Source organism: Manis pentadactyla, chromosome X, assembly GCF_030020395.1.
Source record: "Manis pentadactyla isolate mManPen7 chromosome X, mManPen7.hap1, whole genome shotgun sequence".
NCBI lineage: Eukaryota > Metazoa > Chordata > Mammalia > Pholidota > Manidae > Manis > Manis pentadactyla.
Window position 1 is genome coordinate 16525593 of NC_080038.1, and position 12430 is coordinate 16538022.

Below are 12430 nucleotides of genomic sequence, written 5' to 3' on the forward strand. Positions count from 1 at the left end.
CAAAGAGTTAGTTGACAGAAACCTGAAATAATTTATAAATTAGGTCACAAATTTATTATAAGGAAGAATACCTTGATCTTCTGGAATTCAGGTGTTTTTTGCTGCCATCTTTCATCCTCTATCTTATCTCTTCTGCTGCCACCGGCTGGCTTCCACTATTGATCAATTCCAAAAACCAGCAGGATTCAATTCAGGGTTTTGTTTTGACTGCTGGGTCCCTGATGAGAACACCAAGTCAGGTGAATAAGTAAATTTTTAGGATGGGAACAAAAAACACAATCAACTCATTTCCTCCATATATTGGGTAATAAGATAGCCACAAAGTAGCTGGTACCTGTCCCAGCAACTGGTCCACACAAAGCTTCAGGCTGACAAAAGAGAAGACATTTCAATTCTCAAATTCATATTCTCCTCCTAGGGAAAAACAGTCTTAAAAACTAGTCATTTTGTAAGAACACAGGTCAGTTCAAATACAAAATTAATGTACCAATAGTCTTAGTGTAGTTTTAAGCTTTAAAAAACGTCAGAACTGTAAATTCTATGAACTTCCACAAAACATCATTTGAAAGTTTAATTATTTAAATTTCTTTCATGCTTATTAGGTCTTGGGAACTTTTGAACAGTAAATGTATTTCAGTTTTTTGTTATAGTCATGTTTGCCATCTTCAGTTAGTGGGACTAAAAAATTGGAAATTTAAAATATTCAAAATACACAAGATGAAAAAAAATACACAAGATGAAATAAGTGTAAGAGAAATTTCAGTAAGTTTTCAAATGATGGTTTTGCAAGTTTGTAGCATTTATATGTTTGCAATTATTAAAACCTAAAACTGCACTGACTGAGACACATGGAAAACTGTGGAGTCACAAGGTGCTTGAATATAAACTTTTATAGTTTACACTCAGTTATGTCCAAAATAAGTTGAAATATTTTATAACCCATAAACATACATATCTACAAGATGTAAAACTGAGTCATAAGGTTTCTAGAGAGGTATGGCACTAAATTATTAGAACTTTAAGAAAAGTATGGAGAGTGAGGTAAATTAGCAGTATCTATGACAGAGGTTTTTAGCATCATACTCTATTTTAACTTTGGAGGGGCTCGATGGTGCATTTTTATATGGGACACTTGTTGTTAAGATAGTATTTAAATATTTAGTATTATGTTCTTATTATTTTACTACTATTACTGCTAATGATGCTTTCCCAGAGAAGTTAAAACAAACTTACAAAGACATGAACATTGAGAGAATGCAGAAAAACACTCCATAAATACTAGTTTTCCTTCATGTTCGAGATCGTGTAGTTCAGTGACTCTCAATCCTGGCTGCACAGTGGAATGACCTAAGGAGCTTAAAATACACTGATGCTTGGGTCCCACTCTGAGATTCTGATTTAATTGGTTTAGGCTACAGAATGGGCATCAGGAATTTTAAAAGCCCCCTGGTGATCCTAATGTACAGTCAAGTTTGGGAAACCAGTGGTCAATATATAATTGCATGTACATCAACATGAAAATATGTGCAGTCATTCAAAGCTCTAATTTTTTTAACATAACATCAATCTCAAATTTTATAATAGAAGAGGCTGTGAAAAGAATTTAATAAGCAACATGAATAAATCTAAAAAATACTATGTTGAGCGAAATAAGCCACACACGTAAGAGTACTTATAGCACTATTCTCTTTATAAAGTTTAAATTAGAACGAGGGTGGGGGGAGGAGGATTGACTAGGCAGGGACGCAAAGGAAATTCCTTAAGTGAAAATGTTCTCTATTTTGATTAGGGCGCACAGATATATACAGTTACCAAAAGTAATCGAAATGGACAGTTGAAGTGTAATATAATTTCGCTGTGTGTAAATTACATTTCGATAAAAAGAATTTAAAACGTGATTAACTTAAATCCGGATACCTATGACAGGGTCTGGGAGGGAGAGGCGATTACTACCTCCGATGACCCCAAACCCTCACCAGATTAAAAGGAACATCAAACTCCAGACCAGAACGGGAGAGAATGGAAAGCAGACAGCAGGGAGGGCCAAAGCCTAAGAAATCGCTAGAGGGCCGGCAAGTGCCGCAGCCGAACAGATGCCTGGGCTGCGGCGCCCGAGTGTCTCACGAAAATAAGCCCCCGCGCCCCTTTCCGGTGCCCTCAAGTCCGTCTAGTGCCTCCACCCGAAGGATCCGGAGGGAAACGACGCCGCGGCGAGAAAAGAACTGGTGGCAGCTTGGTTCCTGCGCGGATGCTGGGGCTGTAGGCGCCGCGCGGTCGGCTCGTCGCGGCTCGCGGGGAGGACGCCGGGGCTCACCTGCCCTCCGCTGCTGCCATGATTCCGGTGTCGCTGGTGGTGGTGGTGGTGGGCGGCTGGACTGCTGTCTACCTGACCGACTTGGTGCTGAAGGTGAGGGCCTCGGGCCTAAGGCCCCAGCCCGCGGTGCCAGGGCCGGGGAGCAAGGCCCGAGGCCTTTTCTCTTCCCCTGCCTCGCGCCTCCCGGGCTGGAAGCTGCGCGGCCGGTGCTCACATGTGGCCTTCCGTGGGGCGCCCGTGTCCCCTGGAGTTAATGAAACCCGGCGGGCCGTGGGAGGGGTGTGGCGGCCTGCGCAGCTGCCGCAGTCGCATTGCGGGGCGCTGCAGCGCCGCCGCCTTCGGGTACTGCCCGGGAGACGCCGGTAGTGGGCTGGGGAGGACCAGGACCCTGCCAGACCCCGCGGCAGTGCACCAGGGAAGAAAATAAAATGTCCGCCGAGAAAAGGCGTTGTTTCAACTCGTTGTCTTTACGGCCACGACCGTCTAGAGACTCTGGAGTTGCAGTCAGTGTAAATCAAGTTACGATTTAGATCTGTAATCTCAGACTTTAAAGTGCGTAGGATCATCCAGGGTTCTTATTAAAATGCACATTCTGATTCAGCAAGTCTGTGGCGGGGCCTAAGCTTCTGCGTTTCTAACCAGTTCCCAAGTGTTACCAATGCTGTTAGTTTACGGACCATATTCCAAGTACCAAGGATTTAGACAACTAGTTTCTTACTACACGAATTCTGATTTGAACCCTGCGCCCACTTTTTCACACCAACCCTCACCCCCACCAAACACCAACACCACACACACACCCTGGGTGCATGGACCATTCTTTAGTTACTTGGAAAGGGTAGCAAAAATTAGGAACAATTGTCTGACACCATACTATAAGTGACGTTTTTGGAATTGAATACTTAGGGATGGGAGTAACTGTATATTATGTGGAATAAAATATAAATTCTCAAATGTTTCTTGAAACATTATGAATACCATTTTAAATAGTATACTTTAGCATTGTGTGTTTTAGGTTTAACAGTAGAATGAAAATGGTACTTATGCTTCTTTGTTACATTTAAACTTGCAAAGTGAGATTATACAGGGGAGACCTTAGAGCAAGGGCTGGGCTCTTGACACTTCCAGCAATTGTGACCTTGGGCAGATTACTCTCGCTTCCCTGATTTCTTCATCTTTACAATTGGGATAATGATAGTAAGGTTCTTCTGAGATTGTAGAGAGGATTACATTAATTCATCCCCAGAAAGCCTGGCTACTCAACGTGAGGTTCAAGGCGCAGCAGCACCTGCATCATCTGGGAGCTCGTCAGCACTGTAGAATCTCAGGCCCCCTCCCTGACATACAGAATGTGCATCTGCATCTTCGCAAGATTTGTAGATGCTTCTTTTCACATACTTGACATAGTGCTCACAAGCAGTGCATACCACTGCTTTAAACAGTGATTTTGTTGGTTAGAAGAGGCAAAGCCACATGATTTCATCATGTTGCATATGTAACAAAAATCCAAAATAAAAAGAACTGTTCAAACCTCAACAGTCTGGTCAACTGTGTGAGGTGATCACAGTGTTACTCTTAATTTCAGTAACAGCCCGGAGCTCGCTAAGAGAGTGCTATTCTTTGAGCAAAAGACCTTCCTCTCATTCAGAGTATCTGCCTGGGAAATGAAGAGACCTTGGGATTTAGGAGCCTGCACCTTTAATTTCTATGCTTCCAACTTGGTCTGCTGTTGCACCCTCGATTCTTCTAGGATTTCCTCAGTAGACACCTGCTAGAGTGGTGTATTGCTCTCCTTTTCCAAGTCCTGCTAAACAAGCAGGTTTAAAAAACACCTGAAGACTGAGAGCAGGTTGCATTAAATTTTAGATCCCAAGGCATATGGATAACTATATTCAGACTGAGGTCATTTTTTATGACTGTGATAGGGCTAAAATATCCATCTAGACAGATAAGTTTCTTAAATGGATGGGCATTGATATGACAAAATACTTAATGAAATTGAGGCAATAGGAGTCAGTCAGGTATATAGAACAGCCTTAAATTATCCAAAATCCTACATTCCTCGAGGACTTCAAACTTCCCTAAAGATAAAACTCGTTAGCCTGTGTGTAAGCAGCTAGCCCCTCAACCCTGAAGAACGTAAGAGAAGTTACTGAGACCAAGATGGCCTTAGATAAGTTTTGTACTTTAACATGATGAAAGTTGGCCTGATTTCTTTGGGTTGTTGCTCAGAAGAGGATTAAAAAACACTGTTTCTAATTAACCTGTCCCCTCTGTTGGATTGCTTGGAGTCTTTTAAAATTGTAACACGAGACCTCTTTCTATAATAACAAAGCTTCTAGATCTGCTCTGTCCAGTATGGTTGCCACTAATCATATGTAGCCATTAAGCATTTGAAATGGGGCGAGTCCAAATTGAAACATAAGTGTAAAGTTGACACCAGATTTCAAAGACTTAGCGCATGAATAAATAAATACAATGTAAAGTATTTCAGTAATTTTTATGTTGATTATATGTTGAAATAATCTGTGGGATATATTGAGTTAAAATGTATTTAATCTCCTGTTTACTTTTTAAAATTTAGGCACTACAAAATTTTAAATTACATATGCGGCTTACATTGTGGCTCACATTGTTTCGATTGGACAATGCTATTTTAAGCAGAGGTCAGCAGACTTTTATTGTAAAGAACCAGGTAGTATTTTAGGTCTTTTAGGCCATGCGGGTCTCTGTTGCATATTCTTGTTTTCTGTTGTCTCTTTTTACAATCCCTTAAAAATGTAAAAACCATCCTTAGCTCACTTGCTTTACAAGAACAGGCTGTTGGCCGGATTTGGCCTGTGGGCCATATAGTTTGTGCCAGATCCTAATCTCAGCAGACCAGTCTGACACCTTTACTCTAATATCCTGAAGAATAAACATAACACTTTAAAATTGTAAGCATTTAGACAGTTTAGTATCTTGCTTTCCTATAGAAAATACTTCTTTTTTATTTTCATCAATTGTTCTTTAAAAGTGAGTAATAGGGAACTTTTCTCTCTCCTAGTCTTCTGTGTATTTTAAGCATTCTTATGAAGACTGGCTGGAGAACAACGGATTGAGCATCTCCCCTTTTCACATAAGATGGCAAACTGCTATTTTCAATCGTGCCTTTTACAGCTGGGGACGGCGGAAAGCCAGGATGCTTTACCAATGGTATTCTTCATTTTCTCTTTTTGGTTTAAATTAGTCATTGTGACAATGAGAAATGCTTGTTGAATGAACTGTTTCCATCACTTTCTAATCTACTAAGTTTTAAAATGTTGACAGTATAAAAACTTCCTGGGTTTATATAAACTTAATAGGATTGTATCATTGTGCTTTTGCATACATGAAAAATCGAGGTTCTTTGTCTTGATCTGGGTGGTTGGGTACACATATGTAAGAATTCAATGAGCTATACACTTCATATTTGTACACTTTAATGTGTAAGTTATACCCTAATAGAAAAGCAAAAAACAGCATTTTCCATCAGGAAATTAATCCTGGAGAATTCTCTCCCCCATCATCACACACAGAAACAAGGAGCCTGGGAATCAAAGGATGCAGGCTTTCCCCCATACTTCTTTTGTGATACCCCTCCTGGGGAAGGATATATAAAATATCTAACAACCATTAAGGTATATGCAAGAACCCATCAAGAAAATGGCCAGCCAGATTGCAGCAACAGGGTCCCAGAGTCCCCTGGCCATACCAGGCATACCCCTTTAGTTGAAAATTTTTTTAGATCAAGTCGTTTATAGTGTTTATGGTTAGGGGGTTTACAGTGATCTCTGGGATACCCTAGAGCCTGACAGGTTCTATAGTTGACAGAATTTTTAGTATAGGAGTAGGGACCTTTGTCTGAAATTCCTTTCTGTTAAAAATCTAGCTCCAAATGAGGAAGAGCTAAATGCAAGCAAACAAATCATTAAAGAGCAGAAAATGCAAGAGTAAATCACAACAAACAAAATAGAAGGAAATAATAAAGTTAAGAGAAGAAATCAGTGAAATGGAAAATACATAGTAGAGAAAATCAGCAAAGCCAAAAGTAGGGTCTTTGAAAAGATTGATGAAATTGATAAACCTCTTGCATGACTGGACAAGAAAAAAAAATGCAAGTAACTAAAAATTAGAATTGAAAAAGGAAACGTTACTACAGATTCTGTGGTCATTTTAAAAAATGAAACCATAGTGAGCAATTCTCTGCCTATAAATTTGACAATTTAGATGAAATGGACAAGTTTCTTAAAAAACACAACAAGAAGTTAGAAAATGTAATAGATTATTTCCAACTATAGAAGGGTAACTTATAATTATTAAAACAGTAGAAGAAATAAGCTATCGTTAAATTTTACCATATTAATATTTAAGCTCAACACAAAATACATCTAAAATATAATGCAAACAATAGAATTGGTAGATGAAAAAGAATGAATGTCTATAATGCCAAAAGAGCTTTCACCCCATATGAGAACAAGTTCACAACAGTGCTGTGTGAATGAGCAAGAGACATGAAACAGAACAGACTTTTCATTGATAACAATATTCGGTCTCTTCAGTTACAAAAGAATTGTAAATTATTAGATTGCTTAAAGCGACCTTGTCTCTGAAGTTCAGATAGGAAAAAGAGGCAGAATTATTGACATTTTAAACACTAAAGCTATGTAGTGTGGCTGGTTGAGGAATTGTCCATTTATGTGATTTTTTTTTCCCCTCCTGACAGGTTCAATTTTGGGATGGTGTTTGGTGTAATTGCCATGTTCAGCTCTTTTTTTCTCCTGGGGAAAACACTAATTCAGACCTTAGCACAAATGATGGCTGACTCTCCCTCTTATTCTTCCTCCTCTTCTTCCTCATCCTCCTCTTCTTCTTCCTCCTCTTCCTCTTCTTCCTCTTCCTCCTCCTCCTCCTCTTCCTCACTTCACAATGAACAGGTGCTACAAGTTGTGGTAAGTGCCTTCTTCTTACTTTAAGTAACTTTGTTGGAACATAGATTATCTCTTCTGGATAGCATAACTCCTATCCATAATATAAATATTAAAATAAATGAAAAGTTTCATCGTTTCTCAAATTACCTGCTTACCAAAGCATTAGTAGGAATCTAGCAAAGAATTGTTTCAATAAGTAGTAGTACCAGTAGTAGTACTAGAAGAAATGGACCACTGTCAACAATTACACAGGTACTCAGTTTAATTCATGTTGTCTTCTTGAGGTGTTAGAATAAGCATACTGATTTAGATCTCTGTATTGTATAAATAATTTGCATTTTAATCCTGTGCAAAGTGTTCCCTTTTCCTTTTCATGGCTTTCAGATTCTAACAAATGATATCCTTTATTAAAGGTATAAGGCCTTTTTGAATCTTCACTGTGATTTCTTGATATGAAGAATATTGTGCTGAGTTGTACTCCTTTGACTGTAAGCTGTTTAAAGCACACATGTAAACCTTTGTCACATCTCCAGAGTTTGGAAAGGTGCTTTATCATTAGCTAACTTTTATTTCAAATTTTTTACATTTATAGTTTCCATCTCCATGAATCATGGATGTTACATTTTTAATCATGTTCTCATTGATGAACTAGAATATTTAATAGTTACTGACAGACTTTTTTAAAACTCATCTCTTTATAGCCTCTTCTAAGCTGGGTCACTATGGGAAGATTTAGAAGTCATTTGTAGAGAATGATAAACAATCTCTCCTATGGTAGTAGCTCTTTCTTAGAGGTTAAAAGGATTCACCAGGTGAGGCCTCAGAAGAGATTATTTCTTTGGCAGACATTTTCTAAGTATATTCCTGTGCTGACTCCTGCTTAAACAGGGAACAAAATCCAATCTTAGCATTCATGGAGCTTTTAGTCTAGAGGGAGAGCTGCTATGATTGTTCTGCAGTAGGAGAGAATACAAGGTGCTGTGGGAACAGAGAGAAGGTGTGCTGAGGTGTGCCTGGCTGTGGGAAGAGAGTTTCAGAGGGAGGGAGAGGACAGTCCACATTACCTGGGAAGGAAGATGGCAATTAAGCATCCCAGTATCAGAGGGAACCATATAACATGGGAAGGTGGAAGGATTAATATAGTAATAATAGAACCTAGTTAATATGCAGTGCTTCCTATGTGAGGCTTTTGTGTCCATTTTATTTTATACTTGCAAGAGTCTGGAGGTAAGTGTCTCATTCACAGATGTGAAAACCAAGGTACAAAGATAATAAGTCACTTGCCTGAGGCTATAGCTAATAAATGGTGGGTACACAATTCACCCATCACTGACCTCAAAGCCTTTATGTTCTACTCCCTTAGGGAACACCAGTAATTCTTCAAGGTATTATAAAATAATGACCAGTCTGGAAGGTATACAGTAGAAGGTATGTTGTGCAAAGGATAAGATGGGAGACAGAGATAGGGTCTGGGTTAGGAAGGGCCATTCTAAGAAGTTTGATTTTACCTTAATAACATATCTGTGCAAAATGGACTGAAGTAGGGTTACACCAAAGATGAGACCATTTAAGAGGGCACGTGGAATAATTAATGTTAGAAGTGATAAATATCTAAACTAACTTAATGGTAAGAAGAATGAAGTAGATAGATTCAAGGGATCTTTTGGAGTGGAATTGTTAGGACTTGGTGATTAATTGGATGTGTGGCTGGAGGGAGAAGGAAGAGTTTGAGATGACTCTCAGGCTGCATGATTGGTTATTGTTTGTTTGCCAATAAAGAGGATAGTAGAGAAAAAAGCAGGTTTGGAGGAAATAAGATCATTGACTTGTCTGCCTGCTAAGATTAGAAGGCAAAATGTTCAGATAAGAAATTGTTTCTTCTTTTTGCTTCCTCATTTATTCATAATGTTCACAAAAATATTGCCTCTGGTAGGAAAGTCATACTTTGGAACCATTAAGCTAGTTGCCCTCCTTAGTCTACATGCATATTTATATTTATGTTTAAGAATGTTAATGTCTCCTGACTTTAATATGAGCTCTTATAGCTTAGAGAACAAACTTTCTGTTTATTCTCAAATTGCCTTACAGCCTTGTTCCATATTCCCAAAACCTGGCACTCTGTGATGTTGAGAGATCAGTATTCTGGCACATTAATACCCTGTGTGATCATGGCTGAGACAGATGGGAAGTCACACATATTTGCCAACAAATAAGACCTACCATCTGTTAGTATAGTCCTATGCTCAAATCCTTAACCTTGTCTCATTATTGCATCTATAAAATAATAAAAGAGGAGTCAGTGTCTTATTGAATCAAGCCTATTGATTTATTTGAAATAAAGGTAAGATAACCAGGATATTTTGTGATACAGAGGAAATATGAGAATGAATCTCAAGGACATAAATTAAGAGATGGGTCAAAGAAAAGGAAACTAGATTCTGGGGGGAAAATGGCTGTGTAGGAAGGCAAAGCAAAAACCTCCTCCCAAAATCACACAGAACACAAAAATAAAGCAAATACAACTAGGCCTGAAATCACCCTGAAGACTGCAGAACTGACCACCTACATCTGGGGAAGAAGAGAAGACCCTACAGAAAAGGGTAAAGTGACAAAGCCACGATCCAACAGGACCCAAGCCCTTCCCCCACCCCAGCCCACAGGCGGAAGGAAGAATAATGGAGCAGGGAGGGAGTAGAAGCCCAGGACACTGAACACCTGGCCCTGGAAATCTGCACCAGGAGGATGAGCCCACATTGCATGGTGCCCTGGTGATTGGTGGGGCTGGACAACAGAGATGGGCAGAACACTCAGGGAGGCTAAGATCCCAGCTGCCTGTGGAGAATAGGCATGCTCTACTGGCCTCCCTGAGAAAGAAAGCAGAGTGGACAGGTTGAAAGACTTACCAGCAGTGACAGGGGCACCGGAGAGGCAAGGAGTGGACAGTGCTCTCTCTTTAGGAGTAAGGTCAGGTGGACAGTACGTCCCCAACCCACCCTCAGCCCAACAGGTTGGGAGCCCTTAGGAGCTTCAGACGCTCCATCCCTCTCACTGGCAACACATGCCGGAGACTCCTCACAGTGGCATGTGGCCTGCTGGCCAGCAGTGAAATCAAACTTTACTCCCAGTTAGGCAGGGTAAGAACCCCCAGCCTGCTCAGGGCCAACTAGAGAGCTACATGCAAGAACCAGCCCCAGGAGCTCTTTCCTCCTGGAAGGCACTGGTCCCATTTCACCAGCACCCCCGCCATTGCAGCAGGCTGGGTGGAGGGCATCCCCAGCCCCACAGCCTGGTGCTTGTGCAGCCTAGCCTCAGGAGCTCTTTCCTCCTGGCAGGTGGTGGTTCTGCTCACCTGCACCCCCACCATTGTGGTAGGCCAGAGGGAAGGCAGCTCCACCCACTGGCAGCTTCAGAGAGTATTCTCCCCAGTTCCATGCTCAGCTGATGGCCCACACAGCCCACTTGAAATCAGAATACCAGGAGCAAGGCAGACAGGTGCCACATCCACTGCATGCCAACAGCTGGGGCTCCTGTACAGGAAATTGACCTTCTGTATCCTACAGGGCACCTCCTATACAAATCTATTATCCCATAAGAAACACTAAAGAAAAAATGAAGAGACAGAGGAATTTGTTCCAAACAAAAATTCAAGAAAAAAAACACCAGAAAGAAGGCTTACTGAAACTGAAATCACCAATCTTCTTGATAAAGATTTCAAAATAAAAGTCATAAACATGCTCATGGAGCTACAGAAAATATTCAAGATCTCAAGGAGGACTTAAACAAAGAGATAGAAATTTTGAAAAATAGGGTATCTGAAATGAAGCACACAATGGAGGGATTTAAAAGATTGTATGAGGTAGCAGAAACAGTAAATGAAATAGAAATTAGAGAATAGGGAAACACAAGCTGAAGAACAGAGAAAAAGGGATCTCTAGGAATGAAATCCGCTGTGCAACCAATCTAAACGGAACAATATTTGCATTATAGGGGTTCCAGAAGAAGAAGTGAGAAACAAAGGGATAGAAAGTCTTTTTGAGTTAGTACTTGTTGAAAACTTCCCTGATCTGGGGAAGGAAATAGTCACTCAGGTCATGGAAATGCAAAGATATCCCAACACAAGGAACCCTAGGAAGAAAACACCAAGACATACAATAATTAAAATGGCAAAGATCAAGGACAAGGAGAGGGTATTGAAAGCAGCCAGAGAAAGAAAAAAGATCACTTATAAAGGAAACCTCACCAGGCTTCAGCAGACTTCTCAGCAGAAAACTTTTCAGGCCAGAAGGGAGTGGCATGATATATTTAATGCAACAAAACAAAAGGGTCTCCAACCAAGAATCCTCTGCCCAACAAGATTATCATTTAAATTTGAAGCAGGGATTAAACAATTTTCAGATAAGCAAAAGTTGGGGGAATTCATGACCACTAAAACATTTCTACAAGGTATTTTAAAGAGGCTGCTCTAGATAGAAGTGCTCCTAAGGTTTAATAGCTGTCACCAGAGAAAATAAACCCACGGTAAAGGTAGTAGCCCAATTAATTACTAAGCAAATACAAAATTAAATCAACTACTCACAAAGTTAGTCAAGGGATACACAAAAGTACAGAATATGACACCTAATATATAATGTGTGGAGGAGGAAGGAGAAGAAGGAGAGGAAAAAAAAACCTTTCGATTGTGTTTGAAATAGAGTAATAATCGAGTTCAGATAGACAGTTAGATAGTAAGAAACTATCCTTCAACGTTTGGTAACCACAGATCTAAAGCCTACAATGGCAATAAGTACATAGCTATTCATAATCACCATAAATATAAATGGACTGAATGCACCAATCAAAAGACATAGAGTTGCAGAATGGATAAAAAAAAAAAAAAGACCCGTCTATATGCTGCCTACAAGAGGCTCATTTCAAACCCAAAGATATACACAGACTAAAAGTGAAAGGATGGAGGATTTAGAGATTAAAGATGGTGGCATGAAAGAGTATATATCAATGATACTTTAATTTTAAAAAAAGAGAGAAAGAGATTTAAGGCCAAAGGCTTGGAAAGGAAGAGATAAAACTGTCATTATCTGCTGACCACATATTGGTGGGTACAAAATCTAAAGAACCCAAAGACGAACTAAAATTCATAAGCAAGTACAAAAAATTTAATGTATTTCTC

At 39.9% G+C, this 12430-nt stretch overlaps 1 protein-coding gene across 5 annotated transcripts in view; it reads left to right on the top strand.

Moving 5' to 3' along the window:
- The first annotated feature begins 1706 nt into the window (after positions 1–1706).
- The window catches only part of MBTPS2 (membrane bound transcription factor peptidase, site 2), a 52321-nt gene continuing 41597 nt past the window's right edge, over positions 1707–12430 (top strand). For 4 of the 5 annotated variants that reach the window (XR_005030377.2, XR_005030376.2, XR_005030375.2 and 1 more), the window contains exons 1-3: positions 1708–2407; positions 5361–5509; positions 7059–7284. Coding sequence is in view for 2 of the 5 variants with exons in the window: in XM_036912827.2 (XP_036768722.1) it covers positions 2333–2407; positions 5361–5509; positions 7059–7284 (450 nt within the window). In the remaining 3 variants the exon portion in view is untranslated. Of the gene's footprint in view, positions 2408–5360; positions 5510–7058; positions 7285–12430 lie in introns of all 5 variants that reach the window. The other variant, XM_057496115.1, reaches the window with a different exon arrangement.